Source organism: Cynocephalus volans, chromosome 10, assembly GCF_027409185.1.
Source record: "Cynocephalus volans isolate mCynVol1 chromosome 10, mCynVol1.pri, whole genome shotgun sequence".
NCBI lineage: Eukaryota > Metazoa > Chordata > Mammalia > Dermoptera > Cynocephalidae > Cynocephalus > Cynocephalus volans.
The window spans coordinates 39053718-39071461 of record NC_084469.1 but is presented as its reverse complement, the minus strand read 5'-3'; the positions used below and the strand labels follow the sequence as shown (position 1 = coordinate 39071461).

General features: G+C 36.8%; 1 protein-coding gene across 1 annotated transcript in view; it reads right to left on the bottom strand.

The window, feature by feature from the left end:
• Positions 1-17744, bottom strand: part of MAP2K4 (mitogen-activated protein kinase kinase 4) — a 115522-nt gene that overhangs the window by 54305 nt on the left and 43473 nt on the right. Inside the window, exon 3 of the mRNA XM_063109631.1 lies at positions 4369-4543. Coding sequence (XP_062965701.1) covers positions 4369-4543 — 175 coding nt within the window. The remainder of the gene's footprint in view (positions 1-4368; positions 4544-17744) is intronic.

Genomic DNA, 17744 nt, shown 5'->3' with positions numbered 1-17744 from the left:
CTGGAAATGTTCTTCATATTTTAGTAAACAATATTTTTTTGTTGTTGTTTCAAACTGGAGTTTACTGAGAGAACAATCAAATTTAGCTATCTATTGATAACTTAAAATTTTGGCTACTCCTTTCAGATTTTACATCATTCTTGTTGAACCTGTACTCGAACTTTTTTTTTTTTTTTTTGGATGTGAAGGTAAACCTGATTTTTATTTGATGTGGAAAAGCCTTGGTAATTTTACATTTTTAAGATTCACAGAAGCTGAATTTGTTATAAAATAAAATTTGCATTCTACTGAGGAAAAAGCATCTTCTAGTATACGTTTAAATGTATCTTTGTTCTCATATACGGAAAGTTCTTAATTAATTTTACTGTCTGTGTGCTTGATGTTTTATAACCATAACACTTTTATGTTTTTAAAAAAACAAACTTTACATTCTACTGTTCTTTGTTGATTCCTAATACTGTGTGGCATTTCACAGGTGGAAATCAGCAAGATGGAATATTTAATGTATTTTTACCCTTAAAGAGTTAGAACATACAATTTTCACCTTACAGCATGGAGAGGGGTACAACAGAGGACTGTATTAGCCAAAAGCAGGGGGAAAACCATAAATACTCAGAATAAATCACCTATTATGTAATAAACAATTTCAATAATGTTCCCTTTTTTCTAGATTTTGTTGCTGCATGACTCCATTAGTCTTATAGTATCGTAAAGTACAACAGCTTTCTTTAAAGGCCTTTCCATTAAAATCCTAAATATTTTACTATGGGGGGGGGCAACTAACATGTTCCTAATTCCACCTACCTGCCCAATACTAGCTCTATTATCCAAGAAGTCCATCTGGACATGAGTCTGTTAGAAAACAACAGGAAAGCTGGTACTCTAGGCATGCAGGACTTATACTGCAGGAAGGATCAGGTAGAGGACACACTGTCAGGTACTGGGAGGTTTCTTCTCTCTGTTAGCAATTTGTGCTTATAATTCCATTCAATTTCAGCTCACAGGTCTGAACTGTGACACTTCATCTACTCTTTCTAACTCTTTTCTCCTGTGTCCCTGAATTTGCTTTGACATCCTGATTCTGATCTGCTGTGGACCTAATGCTGCTAGATGTTTCTCCCAGAGCTGAATTTCTCTAACACAAGCTCAGAAACCTAATCCTGATTTCTTCTTCAAACATTTGGTCTGAACCCCGGGCTTTACCCCGCTATACTTAACCCTGCCAGAGAGCTAAGCAGAGACTTATGTTCATGTCTAATTTTTTTATTCACTGGTTACTCTACCATCATGCAAAACAGGACACTAAATAAATGTTATTTGCAGAGGATGCTGATCAAAGTTAGAAGTAAATACCTGGTCGGAGTTGAAGGGTGTTCTCCCTGAGCTTTAGAAGACCCCAGTGGCAACAGTGGCTTTGCCCTAGGCAGCCCTATGACTCAGTCATTCAGGCACAGGTAGACAAACTACTAGTCACCTGCACCCACAAAAGAGTAAGACCTCTTTCCTCAGGTGTGCACAATTAAAACTGAGGGGTTAAAAAATGTCCACATCTTAGATCCTAACATACAACCTCACTGGCAGCTTGGGAGACTGGTCTCAGGCCAAAGGTCAAAAAATTGTTTTAAGTATAATTCTTACATATACTATGTTAACTTGCTGAATCTGATTTATTATACTGATTTTTAGATTAAGTCTTTGAGTCACCTTTTCAAACATTTCTTATATGTGGCAAAATCAATTTGGGAAAAAACATCCTAAAAATGAGGAGTAGAAAAAAAAAAAATGAGGCTAATACTACAATTCACCTTTGCACAATAATCTTAAATATAATTTCCAGAATAGGCTTAATATCTAATAAAGTAATCCTTCTATATTCCCAAAATGCATATTAAAACGTTAGCAAAGAGCTATTTCACATATGTTTCTCATTTCACCAACAGCAATGGAAAGCTCTCAGGCATGTGAACCACCATCTCATAGTTCCTTTAAATGTAAAATGTCAACTTTAACTCCTCCTTAAATACATTGCTTCTGTATATTTGTGCTTGTCTATCTAGTCTGTGCGCCTAGGGGATGAGGGAACAAACTTCATCAGCTGCAATGAAGAAATCAACAAGTATATTTTAAAATCATAGTGGATGGCATACAACAGTCATCAATTTGTATCAAATCTTAATGTATATTAATTCAAAAACACTTATTCTTCCAGTATTAATGAAGTTATGGAACCCAGTGGGATAACCCATCTACACTGACTGATACGTCACATTGCCAGCCTCCCCCATGCCAAACTGCTATGCTTGCTCAAGAATTCAAAGCAGTAAATAAAGGTAGCTAGTACTACCTGGTGGATACAGATGTGAAGGTGACCAGACCAGTCTGTTGGTCCCATGACTGCTTTAGAAGCATTTCCTAAGAGTTAGAATTTTTAATAGCATTCCAAACAGTGCTCTCACAGTAGCCACTGACAAGGTCAGACTACGAATGATGGATAACAATTTCCTATTTCCACTTTTAAATTCCTTCAAAACATGAGTGTTATACAACTCCAAATGTTATCAAATTAGTCACTGAGAAAAACTTTTTTAAATGTCAAAATGAAGTTCCATCTTTACCTTTAAAACCTTTTAACCGTGGCTGAAGTCTATCCATATTACTAAAACAGTTTATCTTGTTGATCAACATAGTTGAAGCACACATACCACAAACTCAAAAAAAAGCAGGAAGTAATTTTTTAAAAGTACTCTCCCTAGTACCTGGGAGAAAAATTGAAAACTTTAGCTTTTCCTTAAGACCCAGCCAACTAAAACTGGACATCACACACAGATAGTACGTAAGGCAATGCTGTACTATCACACACAATGATAGTACATAGTGCCCTAGCCCCGCACCTTGCCCTCCTGGAGTGTAAAAACATGACTCTTCTTCCACTTACATTGCAGCAGCACAAAATAAGAATAGAGAAATCATCCCACATTCCAAAATAAATAGCATTTTATTACAACAGATAATCCAGAGCAGAGGTCTTAGCCTATACATCTTTAAGGGTTTACGGGTTGTATGCAAAATTTTATGTATGTACGCATCTTCCCACAAAAAAAGTCTATAGTTCTTACCATGCTGCAAAAATATAGCCAAAAACAAGATAAAGAACCCTTAGAGAAAATCATAAAAATCTTCCCCACCCTAATAAACATTACTTTTATGTGACCCAGCAAAGAGAAATACTCAACAATGAAGGAGACTAAAATAGTTACAGTAAGATTTTGCTCATAACAAACTTCTACACAGACAGCATTTTATATTAACAGGATACAAATCCATTCCCAAATGTCAGGTAAAAAAAAAACTGAGGCTCCTCCTCTCAGCAAGCCACTCTGACAAACCCTCAGAATAGGAGAGTAACAGAAAGATGATTATCTTAGACGGTATGGAAACCCATTCTCGATTTTTGTAAACTAAACACTATTTGTTCCAACAGGAATTTTAAGTTGCGAGTATGGCTATATCTAGTTTTGGTTTTTTTTTTCTGTTTCCTTTTAAATCGCCCCCCTCCTTCCTCATTGCTGATTCCCCTGAAATATCTCACAGAGCAAATATTTGTTAAACATCTGAACAAACAAACGAATAAATTACAATTACACAGACCCACTAGGAATCAGATGGAAACCACCAATTAATTAAAGGTACAACATAAGCCTGCCAGGTACAGTCTACAGGCCAAGTGTCCATTTCTGGCCTTTTTTTTTTCCCCCTTAATTAACATATTAAGTGGCATGACACACAAAAGAGACAAAATGTGACAGCATCATCACAAGGTATGCATTTCAATACAACTTTAAAACCAGGGAACAGGGCAGTACTGAGTAGAGATGAAATAAATAAACAGAAGCCGAGCCGGTCAGGACCGAGTAAGGTTGAGGTTAGTGGCAACAGCATGTGTGTGGTTTCCAGGAAACCTTCAGTAAGACTGCTGTTAGCCCTAGCCCCGCACCTTGCCCAACCCAGTGTGCTGCCTCCTCTTCCAGCTCCCGCCTGGCTCAGTGCAGCACTGCCCTGCTCCCAGGGGTGCAGCCGCCCAGCCTGAACTCACCTTGGCAGTGGAAGGGCCTGAAGTTTAAAACATGTTAATGCATCATGCCAAAAGTGCAATGAACATGCATACTTCATACACATGTTTTCAGAGGTAGAAAACGTGCCACCAATAAGACAACTGCTACACAAAACACCTTCAAAGAAGCAGGAGAAACAATTTTTTAAACACCCATATTTAACACAAAAGTAAAAACAGAATAATAGTGGAATTACTGCACCACAAAATTTCACCTAATGGATTAAAGTACCAAAAATAATCATGGCATCACCTACTTTAACTGCCATTATTTGCCCACTTGGTTTATGGACCATTTTGTTGACAGAACCATAAGCTCCTCGTCCAATTTCTCCAAGGTCTTTCAAGTCCTCTGCAGTGAAATCCCAGTGTTGTTCAGGGGAGATCTTCAGTTTTCCTGACGACTCAATGCTGTGTGTTCTCAGTCTCTCTCTGTTAAAAATTGGGAAGCAATTTTTCCACATTTTAAATAGGTTTTAACTCTTTTCTTTTAGCTAGCATTGATTAATGCATGGGAAAATTTGTTTCCTCATAGTTACGAAAACAGTATGATCTCCAGGTTTTTGAAGTTTTTTGTTTGCGTCATATTGGTTTTTTATACACTGAATTAAGAAAGACCTAAATTTAGGTAGGTAGTAAGACACAGCTTCAATGGGATTCATTAAACCAACTTTTCACTTACTGCTGAAACTAATTCTGCAGACCAGTTTTCATTTCCAAATATAAGGTATTTTTCAAACTTTGCAAAATTGCATTATTAATTGAGAATCCCAGGAGCTGTAAACTTCATTTCCAAAAAGTTCTTATCCTATCTTCTCCAACATTAATTATTCCAGGGCCTCAATCTTTAGTTAGTACAGCTGTTCCCAAATCTTGCTGCACTTTACAATCACCTGGAGAGATTTTTTTAAATCCCAATGCCCAGGTATCACCCCACAGCATTTAAATCAGAATATCTGGGGATGAGAGTCAGAAAACAGTATCTTTAGAGATTTCAAGGTGATTCCAGCAATGTATAGAAACTAATGCCTTCGTATACTGTCCTGTTCTTGTTAATACCTTGCTGAGGTGGCGTGGGAGACAGTTAAATGAGAAGCCAGCTAGCTTTAAGAGGAAACTGTCACATATTATTCAAAATTGAAACTTTCAGCCCTTGTTCAGTAGATAGAGCAACTGGGTAAAAAATGAGTGATTCATGTACAAGAGCTCACTCATTACAGATTTCCATTAAATAAAAAATCATCTCCAAAATCCCAACCTGGAGATCAAAGTATAAACTTCTAACCATGCTTTGTAAAAAAGTAAATCCAATGAAAAACATAAAATCAATCTCTCTCTCTCTCTCTCACACACACACACACACACACACACACACACTCTCTCTCTCTCTCTCTCTCTCTTTCACTCTCTCTCTCTCTCCATGAAGGAACATACTAAGTCAACACACATTAAAAAAAAGTTTCTACTGAATATCAACTACATTTCTCAATTTCATACTAAATGATCAGAATCTCTTATAAACTCTGATCTCGTGATACAAAACAAGGAAAGTCTACATGCTTGGTTATTTATTGTTCTTCTTCCAAAATTTATGAATGCTTTCTCCAATTAGAATTGTTTCTGTAGCTACTTTTAAGATTCTCAAAACATTTAGAATTTTAAAATCTCTTCCCAAAAATCATACATACTAATATCAATAATAACCAAGAGTCAAGGTTATAGTTCAAAGATTAATACTTTGTCTAAATAACAACTTAGTGAAACAGCATTCTAAATAACAGATTCTTAAATCATAAGTCATAATACCAACTTCCATTCATACTAGTGCTTTTCAGTTAAAAATACTTTTACCCATATTATTTGATACTCTAGCATCCAGAGTCACAAGAAGCCCAGAAATCAGTGGCATAAGTGACCATGTAGGTAGAGGTGAAGCCAGAACTGACCTTTTAAGATGGAATTCAGATCTGGGCAAAAATAGAAAAATTTTTTTAGTAATCTTTTTCATGAAGTAGACAGATTAAGCCAGGAAATATTCTAACATAAAGAAGTTCCAAGTATATCATTACTGTTTTATGGTCACTGGCAAGTAAATACCATCTCCATGGATCAGTTTAATCACTGGTGAAACACAGCACCAACCTACCGCCAAGGGCAGTTGAAGAAAGTTAATTAAAATCACTTGTAAATCAGAAGCAGCATCTTAAAAGTATTCACTAATTTAAGGGCTCTGACAAACAGGCTCTAGGTAGTCTCTAGGTTCTGGTCCCCATCTTCCGGGAGTGCACATTTTTGTGTAAGTTCTTCTCTCTGGGTGTGGGTGTGATCTGTGACTTGGTTCTAACTAACAGAATATAGTAAAGGTGAAGGGGTATCACTCTTGATTACATTATGTTATATAACGCTTCTTGTTAGCACTCAAGAATTGAAATGAATGATATTTCATTACTACATACAATCACAGAATGACAACAGTTACAGTATTATATCTTATTTTAAAGACTGAATTTTAGTATTAGGAAATGACTCTGCTAATAGTTTATCTTACTGTAGTCTGCTGTATAGTTTATGGATAAAGTCCTTTTTTTTTCTTTTTGAAAGTGAACAAGTAGATAGCTAAGAGGCACAGGGTATCTTTCTAAGCTAATGAAAATGGCCAAAAATTGAACAAGGTGCCAGATGCGCAACACTGTGAATATACTAAAAGCAACTGAACTGTACATTTTAGATTGTGTGAACTGCAGGGTATGTAAATTATATGTCAGTAAAGCTATTGAAAAAGGTAAAAGAAAGGAATTTTAAAAGAGAAAGGTGAACAGGAGAATGTGGTTACTACCCAGAATTCCATGTCTCTCAGGCAGGAAAAGAGTTGTGAAAACCACAGAAAAACATGCCATGGTTATGACATCACCAATGCATGTTCATATAGTCTTCCTTCTTACAAGACTGGCAATCTTTACAGTAAAAATGAATCAATCTCTCAGCTATAGCTTTAATGGTTAGTCCAACTATGATGGCTTCCAAAGAAGAACTGTACATATAGTGCTGGACTGACAGTTCTGGAAGCCCGTCCTTAACCTTAACATTAAACTCTAGCAGTCAATCAATTTCTGTCCAGAACTACATAAGAAAGAAATAACATGAACAGCAGAAAACACACCCATTGAGAAGATTGGTGAAAAGTAAAAACCAGTAAAAATGTAAAGATACCTTTATTTGTTTATAAATATTTGCCTGTAGTTATACTCATAAAGAGGAAAAAGTTCCCTAACTTCTTTGGGATATCACTTTCTTGAGAATAGGGATGGTATTTTATCAAAAATCATTCCTAAATATTCCTCATCTTTCCCTTCATAATTTTCTACAGATCACCCTTGGCTGCCTTCAGCGAACAATCCATAGAGTTCCCACTTCAAGCTCCTCATTATCAACCTGGGAAAGTCAGCAAAGAGCCCCTAAGGCAGTAAAACCAGCTGCCATCCAATATCCATTCTCTTCATCTTTCCTAATGGGACCTAATGGGATCCTTTTATTCGGGGCAGCAACGAACCCACCTAAAAGGCTAAGCCTCCCAACTGCTATGGATTGAACTGCGTTCTCTCTCAAAATTCACATAGTGAAGTCCTAACTCTCAGTGTGACTATATTGAAGATAGAGCCCATAAAGAGGTAATTAAGGTTAAATGACGGACGGTTAATGAAGGTTGGAACCCTAATCCAAAAGGATTAGTGTCCTTATAAGAAGAGATCCTAGGGAGCTCCCTCTCTCTCTCCACACACAAAGAGATCTCGTGAGCATGCAGTGAGATAGTAGCTGCCTGCAAGCCCAGGGAAAAGGCCTCAGAATAAAACCTACCTTCCAGCACCTTGATCGAATACTTCCCAGCCTCCAGAACTGTGAGAAATGAATTTCTGTTGTTTAAGCCACCCAGTTTGGGGTATTTTTTTATGGCAGCCCAAGCTAAGACATCAACCTTCCTTGCAGTTAGAGGTGGTAAATATATGAATGTAGTACTTAAAAGGAGCTGACGGACCCAGCTGGAAAGAAGGTCCTTTTTCTTTTCCCCCATCCTTCTGGTTGTTTGGAATGTCAGCAATGGCTAGAATTTCAGCCACACTCATCACCCTTGAGAATGGAAGTAATGTCCTAAGAATAACGGAGCAGAAAATAAAAGCAGTCTAGACTTCGATGACAATGAAGCCACTACACCAACCCTACCCTGTGTATCTCAAACTTATCTATAGAAAAGAGAAATAAAGTCTCTGGTTTAAGGCATCATTTGTTAAACAAACTTACTTTTAATTAATACAGCTCCTAAGGCTATTTTATTTCCCAGTGATTCTCAAAGAAGGAGGTCATCCCCCCGAACCCCTGCCAGAAGTGGGGGTAGAAAGGAGACAGGCAACAGTTTGGTCATCACAATGACTGGGAAGTGAGATCTGCATTTAGTGGCTGGGGCCCAATGATACTAAATGTCTTCAAATCCACAGATCAGATTCAGACAATGGGCCAAAAGCACTTCCTTGAATAGAAAACTTAATGTATCTGATTTGTTAGAGTCCTACTAAATCTTGTATCTAACAATTCTTGTTTCCCAGAGACTCAGTAGTTCCATATTCTATTGAAAACACAGAGATAAAAACAACTTAGAAATATGTTATAGGCATCCCAAAAAAGTGAAGTATGTATGTTCATAAATGTAACTTCTGCAAAACATGCAGCATTACAGGTAGAATACTTAATACAGGGATTGAATCCATTCAATACATGCCTTTTAAAAGTGAGATTCAATATACAGAAACTATATTTTGAAACCAGGAATTTATCTTGTTACATGAAAATCTGGAAACTGTGATTTTTGAGCCTACGTGTTTACACTGAAGTCCTTTCTGATTACTTTCTTTGACTAATTTACTTTCTGGATAGAAAAGACCAATTTGTTCATTTACTATTTAATACTGAATCAACACTACTATATTTTAGTTGTCATCTTTTCATTGACCCAGACTAATCTATAAATTTCTGAAATCCTACAGTTTCCAAAAAAAACCAAAGAAGTGTGACATAATGTTCCTGAACATTAATCAGACTGGGCACTGAGGAAAGGTCTATTTCTATCCAATATGTCTAATAAAGCTGCCAGGGGCATTAAGTATATGAGGGTGGACTTGTTTTTTAAAGAAATACAGTGGCACAGCCAAGGAGGTTACTTGAGACAGCTCTCATCACATCTTCTACCTCCACTTTACCCTCTATACAGTGTGTTTGCTATGCAAATTCAGCAGCAGGACAAGTACCTGAACATATTTTTCCAACCAGGTACACAATCCGAAATCCCTCCTAAAGCTACACAGGAAGAAGATTTTTAAAAAGGGGGGAAAAATTAATAATAATACACCAGAAAAACACTATTAACAATTTAGTATATATTCTTTTGTATTTTTCTATAGTCTATGTACAGGTTACAAAAATGGCATCATTTACCTACTCCTTTTAAAGATGTCACTTAATATATTTCAACATAGTAGTCATTAAATAATCCATATCATTACTGTACTAGCTCCATAGCAAGTCTGCACTGATTTAGCAGCACCAGCCACTGTGTCACTGTGCCTAGTCAACAGCACCCTTTTTCCTCATGCCAACTTGAAAGGTGATTAGGGTTAGATCACTCTTTTCAATTGCATTTTATTACTCTTAGAATTGAATGTTCTTGTGCTATCTGGCAAACAAATATTTCTTCTTTTATTAACTGCCTGAGATAGCAGTGGTCTGTCTAGGTGTTTCTTTGTTTTGTTGTTACTGCTTTGCTAAAAAGTTCTTTATCCATTAACACTATCAACCCTTGCCCTGCACTGCAAATATTTTCCCACTTTACCTTCCCACTGTATTTATGAATTTATATATGTAAAAGAATTCAGTAATCTGGTATGCTATCAAGTCAATCATTCCCTTCACATTCTTTTCTTCTACTGTCCTACAGCATCATTTATGTTCACGAATGCATGAAACATGAATCCCACTCTACCACTGCATTTTCAGGTTCCTGCAATGTCTTTTCCTCATCTGTCATCCTTTTCAGTGACACCGTTGCCTATTCATCTGAATCTTGTTCTCTCCTTGAGATTTTTCAATCGCTTTTTATAAATGTCATGATTTCTTCCATTCTACTAAGAATGCCAGTCATTATTTTAAAACAACTATTTTGACTCCTACAAAATATCTTATTCAGAGATGCTCCTTCTCAGTCATCAAGATATTGTTCTCTAGTTCCACTATTCCTGCTCCCATCTCACAGTGAGTGTCAGTGTGGCACCTCCGCTTGGCCCAGTATAAAATATCAGGAAACAGACTTACCCTCACACCTAGAAAAAAAAACAGACAAAATATGAGACAATCCTGAAGACACTGAACATCAGGCAATAAAAGGCAGTGGGCCATGAAAGACAGGAAATACACAATGTGAACCCTACAATTGCCCCCAGCTTACTGCATCGAGAGTTCAGACTGACACAGGGAGGAGGAATCCAGGCAGATCCTGGCATTATCCATGTATTGAGGACATGAATTTGGCACTCTGGGAGACCAAAGTGGCTAGAGTTCACAAGGCAGAGTACTGGATAAGAGAGAATACAGAAAGAGAACCCCAGGCAATATGCAGAAGGCCATCCTTGATCAGTGCATGCTTGTGAGGAACCTATAAAAGCCTGAGGAAGGAACCATCCAAAAGGATTAGAGGAAACACCACTCAGGCTCGTACAAAGCCAATTCCTCTTCCTACCCACTAGAGTGGAAAACTTCCTAATTAGAATCCTGTTGAATACTTAGAAGGACCTTGCCTTACTAGTGGGATAAAATTAGCTCTAGACTAATCTTATCTACTAAAGCAAAAAAGCAAGACCTGAAAAGATCAAACTATTTCCAAGAAACTTAACCAAACAACAAAACACAAAAATATTTCTAAGAATACAAAAACTTCCAGCACCCCATAATGTCTGGCATGCAATCCAAAATCACCAAGGTATGCAAAGAAGCAGGAAAATATGACTCATAATGAAGAAAAACTTAATCAATTGAAACTAACCCCAAAATGACTGATATGCTAGAATTAGTAGATAATAACAAGGAAACAGTGTATCACTGCATTCCATATGTTCAAAAAACAAACGGATGGATAGAATATGTTAGAGACATGGAAGACATAAAAAAGAACCAAAGCAAATGTCTAGATATAAAAACTATAACAGAGCAGGAGGAAATTTTGAGGGTGAAGGATATGTTATCTTGACTGTGGAGAGAGGGCTTCAAGAATGTACAAGGGTACTTTAAAAGTTCACAGAAAGAGTCATATTATCTTTTTGTTGCCATTTTGTTTTGTTTTGGTGGCTGGCAAATACTGGGATCAAACCATAGACTGGTCATATTACCTTTTAATTCTATCTTTCCACAAACTTTTTGAAGTACCCTCGTATACATATGTCAAAACTTAGAGAACTGTATACATTAAATATGTGTAGTTTTTTATATATCCATTATACCTCAAGAAAATTGCTGAGAAAGAAAGAGAGAGAAGGTTGCCCTTGGGCTCCACCCTACTTGTGTGAAAAGTATTTGCTTATCACATGGCTATGGTTGAAAGGCAGATTTGAGATGTCTAAGGCTGAGTGTACTATCAATTAGAGAGCACTCACTGCTCCAATGGCAAATTCTCCAATTTCCTTGTTCTCTAATACTGTAAACTGAACTGACAGTAGCAAATAAAAAATACAATTATCAGTCTATACTGCTATTACGATCTTTCTCAACTTCCACATACACTTTACTCATAATGACCATGCTTCCCAGATATAACGTGTCAGCATCCATTTCTCCTCCCATCCCTCCCCACAGTTATCTTCTGGTGGTTACCAGTGCAGAGAGAAGGGAGGGGATAGCATGACAGACTAGTGGCTCAGAGGAGGCCACCTTTCCTCAGGCAGTCTCTGCTATAAGATAAACCCTAGGTAAAATTTTTCTTTATTCTAGCTGTTATTAGTAGAGACTCTATAGAAAGTTTAGCATTAATTGTCTTAATTTTCAGTGTTTCATATTTTCATCTTTGTTTCTTAATAAGTATTTTAGCAGGACACGGCTACTTACGCATCATTTTGTACTACAAACCTGAAATTGCTTTTACAAAGTCAGAACTTTAGTTCCTGAAGCAAATAAGAACCAACAGTTTCAACTGCTTTTCATTCATAATCCATAGCTGATTTTTATTATTATTATTATGTGAACTGCCTTTTGAACACATAATTATGAAACAACTACATTCTCAAGCTTATTTTTATTGTTTTGGGGACATTTACTCAAACAAGTTAATGATAAAAAAAAGATTTTATAGAAATAAATTTTATTTTTAGTCACATTAAGAAACACATGCATCATACACAGACTTGAAATCTAGAGTGTCTTTGGGTGCCTTTTATTGCCTAAATTTTAGTTTGTAGACATGAATTATGATCAAACAGCTTAATTTAATACTAATCTATGCTTTAAACATACTAATCTATGCTGATTTCATTCTATTTCCTTATAATATTCTTATCACATGCTACCAACAGAAAAATTTAAAGTCTAGTTGTAATTGAATGCAAGGGAATGTGAATCTTTCTGTGAAGCTATTTAGGCTTAAATATACAATTCAACATCATATACATAGTGTTTGTCAAAGGTAGAAAAGAAAAAAACTTTCATTTCCACAGCTTCCTAATGTCTCAATTTGGTTTTCAGGAAACACAGTCTTAGACTAATAGAATTCAATTAGAATTCTATCAGTCTAATAAACACAGACTAATTCTATTAGTCTAATAAACACAGACTTCATTCAGTCTTGTCCTTCTAGGAAACTCGCCCTGAAAATCCTGGATCGAGTTTCATGTTCCTTCTCTGTGCCCATGTATGCTAAAATCAAGGTACACACAGTCCATGGCAAATTTCTGAACTACAGTCCTAGTAACACTTTCAAAAAAGCCTATTACGCTAGTCTGGTGCTTATTCTTAGTGAACCCTAATTTGAATCCACTTCTAAACATTTTTGCTTAATTTTTGTGATAAATATCTCCATAAAATTTACATCAGAGGTTTCATTTTTAAGTGCACAGGTGAGGATATAGGCATTCGTCTAAGGTCTCCTCATATTACAGTATGAGGAAGGTTTTCTCCGCAGCTCTAGCATCCACACTGGAATAATATCCTTACTATTTTATTCTTCACCATGTGCATGTTCACTTTATAAACAATTCAGAATATACCCAAATATGCTAAGTGAGGCTTCCGAGAAGTACAAGGATAGAGATCTACTATTGTTACTATGGCTTACAAATAATAAGAGGAAAACATAAGAGAAACTAGGCCAATAGTTTGTATGCTCCTACAATGATACACAGGCTCTCCAGCAAGAGTCAAGTCTCAGGCTCACTGGTCTATACACTGGTGTGTTCATTCTACATTGCCACTCTACCATTCGCTTAAGTCTGCTTCTTTTGAGTCAGATTCATATTTACCAGTGCCATAACCTCAAAACTTTGATTCTTATTTTGGTGCAAACTAGTTTCCATTAAAATTCCAAGTTCACTTTATTGTTTTTGAGGGGTAGGAATTGAGGTGAGAAAGATACAAAGAGATGATAAAAGAACAATATGAAGTCTCAGGCATGGGTCTTCATCAGTTTCCTGTGAACATTTTAGTATTTTTTCTCTTGGGAATATTCTAGCACCACCTCTACTCTACTGTTTATATTTGGATCAGAGAGGCAGTCTTCTGTGGTTCTAACTATGCCTATATTGCCATGTCCTTGAAAAGTGAGTTTAATATCTTCTCCAACAGGTCAACAAGTCTCTTGCAAAGCACATTCTTCATAGGTTTCCACCAAAGGAAACTTGTAGGAACTTGCTATCTTTAACATAGAATGTGGTTTAAGAAGCCAAAACCCAGTTCTTCAATACCATTTTTGGTAGGTTGAACTGTACCCACTGCCCCCCATCCACCCCCAAGAAGATATGTCTATCGGAAACCTAAGAATGTGAACTTATCTTTACAGATGTAATTACAGATCTCAAAAAGAGATCATCATCCTAGATTAGGATGGGCCCTTTACAATGATGGCCATCCTTACAAGAGACAGAAAAGAAGATACAGACACACAGAGAGACACAGAGAAGACAGCCAAGTGAAGATGGAGGCACAGATTATAGTTATGCTGATACAAGCCAAGCAATGCCAGGAACTACCAGAAGCTGGAAGAGGAAAGGAAGGATACTCCTCTAATACCTTCAGGAGAAATATGGACCTTCACTTCAGATTTCTGGCCTTCAGAACTGTGAAAATAAATACTGTTTTAAGCCATCAAGTCTGTGGTAATTTGTTACAGCAGACCTAGGAATCTAATACACCATCTAAACCATGAGTCATAAACTGTTTTCTGTAAAGAACCAGGTAGTAAATATTTTAGGCTTTGTAGGCCATACTGTCTCTGCTGCAACTATGAAACCAGATGGGTATGGCTATTTGCCAATAAAACTTTACTTATAAAAACAAGCAGACAGACTAGATTTGACTCAGGAGCTATAGCTTGCTGACTACATGATATAAATGATACCTAAATGATATCCAGTCATCTAAATCATATCTATCATTTAAATGATCTGAATCATATCTACCTATTTTCTTTATCCTTTCTCTCTTTCAAATTTACAATTATGCTCTATAAGATAAAAAACTCCAGTTATCTACCCAACTCCTACAGTTTTATTTCCAAATTTAATCTCAAGACACATTTCAGACTTTTTCTTAAAAATCTTCACCTTTCTCAGATTCTCTCATTGCTTAGGTAAGTACACTAAGAAGGCAGCAAACCTCCTTAGTTAACACCTTGGGCATCTCTCCTATCTACATATCTTTCAGCAAGTAATAGCTAATTACCTTAACCAATTTCTTCTTCCTGGACAGGAGAACTTGATTTCGCAAACTCGCCAATGCCTACTAATTTTCCTTTGATAAATAAATTACTTTTTGTGCCTAGAACCACCATCTGTAAGAACCTCGTATTATCTAATGAGTTGAAGTGTGTTTCCTCCTCTTCATTATCACATTCTTCTACCTCACTTATCTTGATTTTGATTTCCTCCCAATGCTATCAAAATTATCTTCCTTCCCAAATAATGTCTTCCTTCCTTTTTCCCTAACACTCTTGACTTTATCAAGCCAGCATATACTAGAATGCCTTAAACTATTTTACTCTCTCCCCAGTTTTATATATTTACATAAAACTACTAATCTTCCTTAGACAGGAAAATAAACATAACACATACCCTGCACACCACTGCAACTGTTCTTCTGTGTCCACACTGTTAGGATCGCTAGATGAATACTGCTTTATGCATCCTTCTGCAATGCAGCTCTGTTAATTCCGGAAATTTCCACAGTAAACTCGTTCTGTCAGTTACCATGGAAACTGCCTGCTTCCTGGCATGACTAACAAAATGAGTATCTTTGCTTTGATCTAAGATGAGGCAAAAGGAAAAACTGAAAAAAAGAAAGATGTCCAGAAGAACTGCTCAAACACTCCAAACAGAAATTTTCAAATTCTGATATTCATACTCAGTGAACAGAAGGTATTAGACAAATTAGATAAGTCTGCATTATTCTGAAGTAGTACTGACTTATGAAGTAGAAAGGTTTTTATCACCAAGGAAAAGAGTAGCATTAAAGAGGACAAAAGAAATATTCACGTTTACGTCTTGCTAAAATACACTGCATATTTCCTAATAGCTGATCCTGTGATAAGTATACTCAAAGCTAACCATTAGAATAGTTTTCCCGGACTGTGCTTCTTACAGAAGAGTTTAGGAAAGCTGCCCTAAACCAACAAGTTACAAATTTTCTTAAGATCCTTTCCCTGTTTGGGCCCCAATCTCCAATGTTCGCTAAAATCCCTTCCCCCCAAGTATATAGGAAATCAGAGTAGTTAAAAGTGCATCTTAGGAGTTTTTCACCAAGAAAGTAGCCTTACTAGAATTCTCAGAACATTAGACATAACCAACCATAATCCATTCCCACCTGCTCTATGAAACAATACTAGATTTCTATAACATCACACACTCCTGGTTTGCTTTCTACCTCTCAAGCATCCTTCTTACTTTTTGCCTATTCCTACCTCTTCTATCCAAGTTCTAAATGTTTAATTTCCTCAGGGCTCAACCCTGGGCCTAATTTTCTCGTGAAAATATATTCTCATTCTCTTCCTAGGCAACCTTACCATCTATATTTGGACAACTCTCAACTTTTTATCTCTAATCTACACCCTTTCCTCTGGTACCAGACTCATTTTATATTACCCATTTATATGTCCCTCCTTGACATCTCTACTAGGATATTTCACAGGCATCTCAAACTTAACATAACTAAAACTGAACGCTTGGCTCCTTTATGGCCCTTCATCCACAGATGCCATATACCCAGTTGTCCTCACCTCAGTAATGGCAACTGAACCCAGTGATTCAAGACAGAATTCTAGAAGTCACTATGACCAACTTCCCCTCTTCTCCACCCACATTAAAATTAGTACCAATATTTGTTAATTCTACCTCCAAAATCTCTTTGAAGTATGTCCATTTCTCTCTACCACCACTGTAATTGCTTTAGCTATACTACTATAGCCTTACTACATCTCCCTAATTCCATTTTTGCCTCCTTCCAATATATACTCCACACAGCAGCCAAAAAAATCACTTTAGAATGTAAATTAGATTGTGTCACTCACCTGCTTATAACTCTTCCATAGCTTTCCACTGCACTTTGGATGTCATCTCAACTCTTTAGCTACAAGGTCCTACATTATACAGCCCATCTCTCTATGTGACTCTCTCTCTACCTTTATTTTAAATCCATTTTTCCTTCCTAATTAATTCTCCATTCAAATTGGCATTCTTTCCATTCCATACAAAGGTGAATCTTTTCCACTTTGGCATTTCAAATACATGCCATTCCCTCCACTTGGAACACTCTCATCAGTCCCTTCCCCGAACCTAGGAAAAACTCACTCAGGTTTAGAAGCCTTCAATAGCTACCTCTTTACCAACCCCTCTGTAAATTAGGAACCTCTTTTAGCACAGCACAGCACCTGGTTCTTTTCCTTCAACAGCATATATAATGTTTATAATTTTACTTCTATTTACACACACACACACACACACACACACACACACACACACACGCTTAATGTCTGTGTCTACATCTAAATCTTAAACTTCAGGAAGTAGCAATCACATCTGTTTTTTTCAACATGAAATGCCCATGCCCACAGCATAACAACTAGAAGATGGTAGAAATTCCACAAACATTTGCTGACCATATGATAAAACATGTACTGGGTTGCTTTGATTTCTGACAGCTATCAATTGCTCCCAAAGCTTTGATGTTCTCCCTCAACTCTATGGGATATCCCTATATGCATTCCTCAAACCCTACCCCCTTTTTTTTTTGCATCCATTCAAACCCCAAGATAAAGAGGAACACACATCTTCTATCTGACTTCTGCAGCTTCTCTGTCAAGAAAGAGGTGATAGTAACCATCTGTGTAACCTGCAATGCT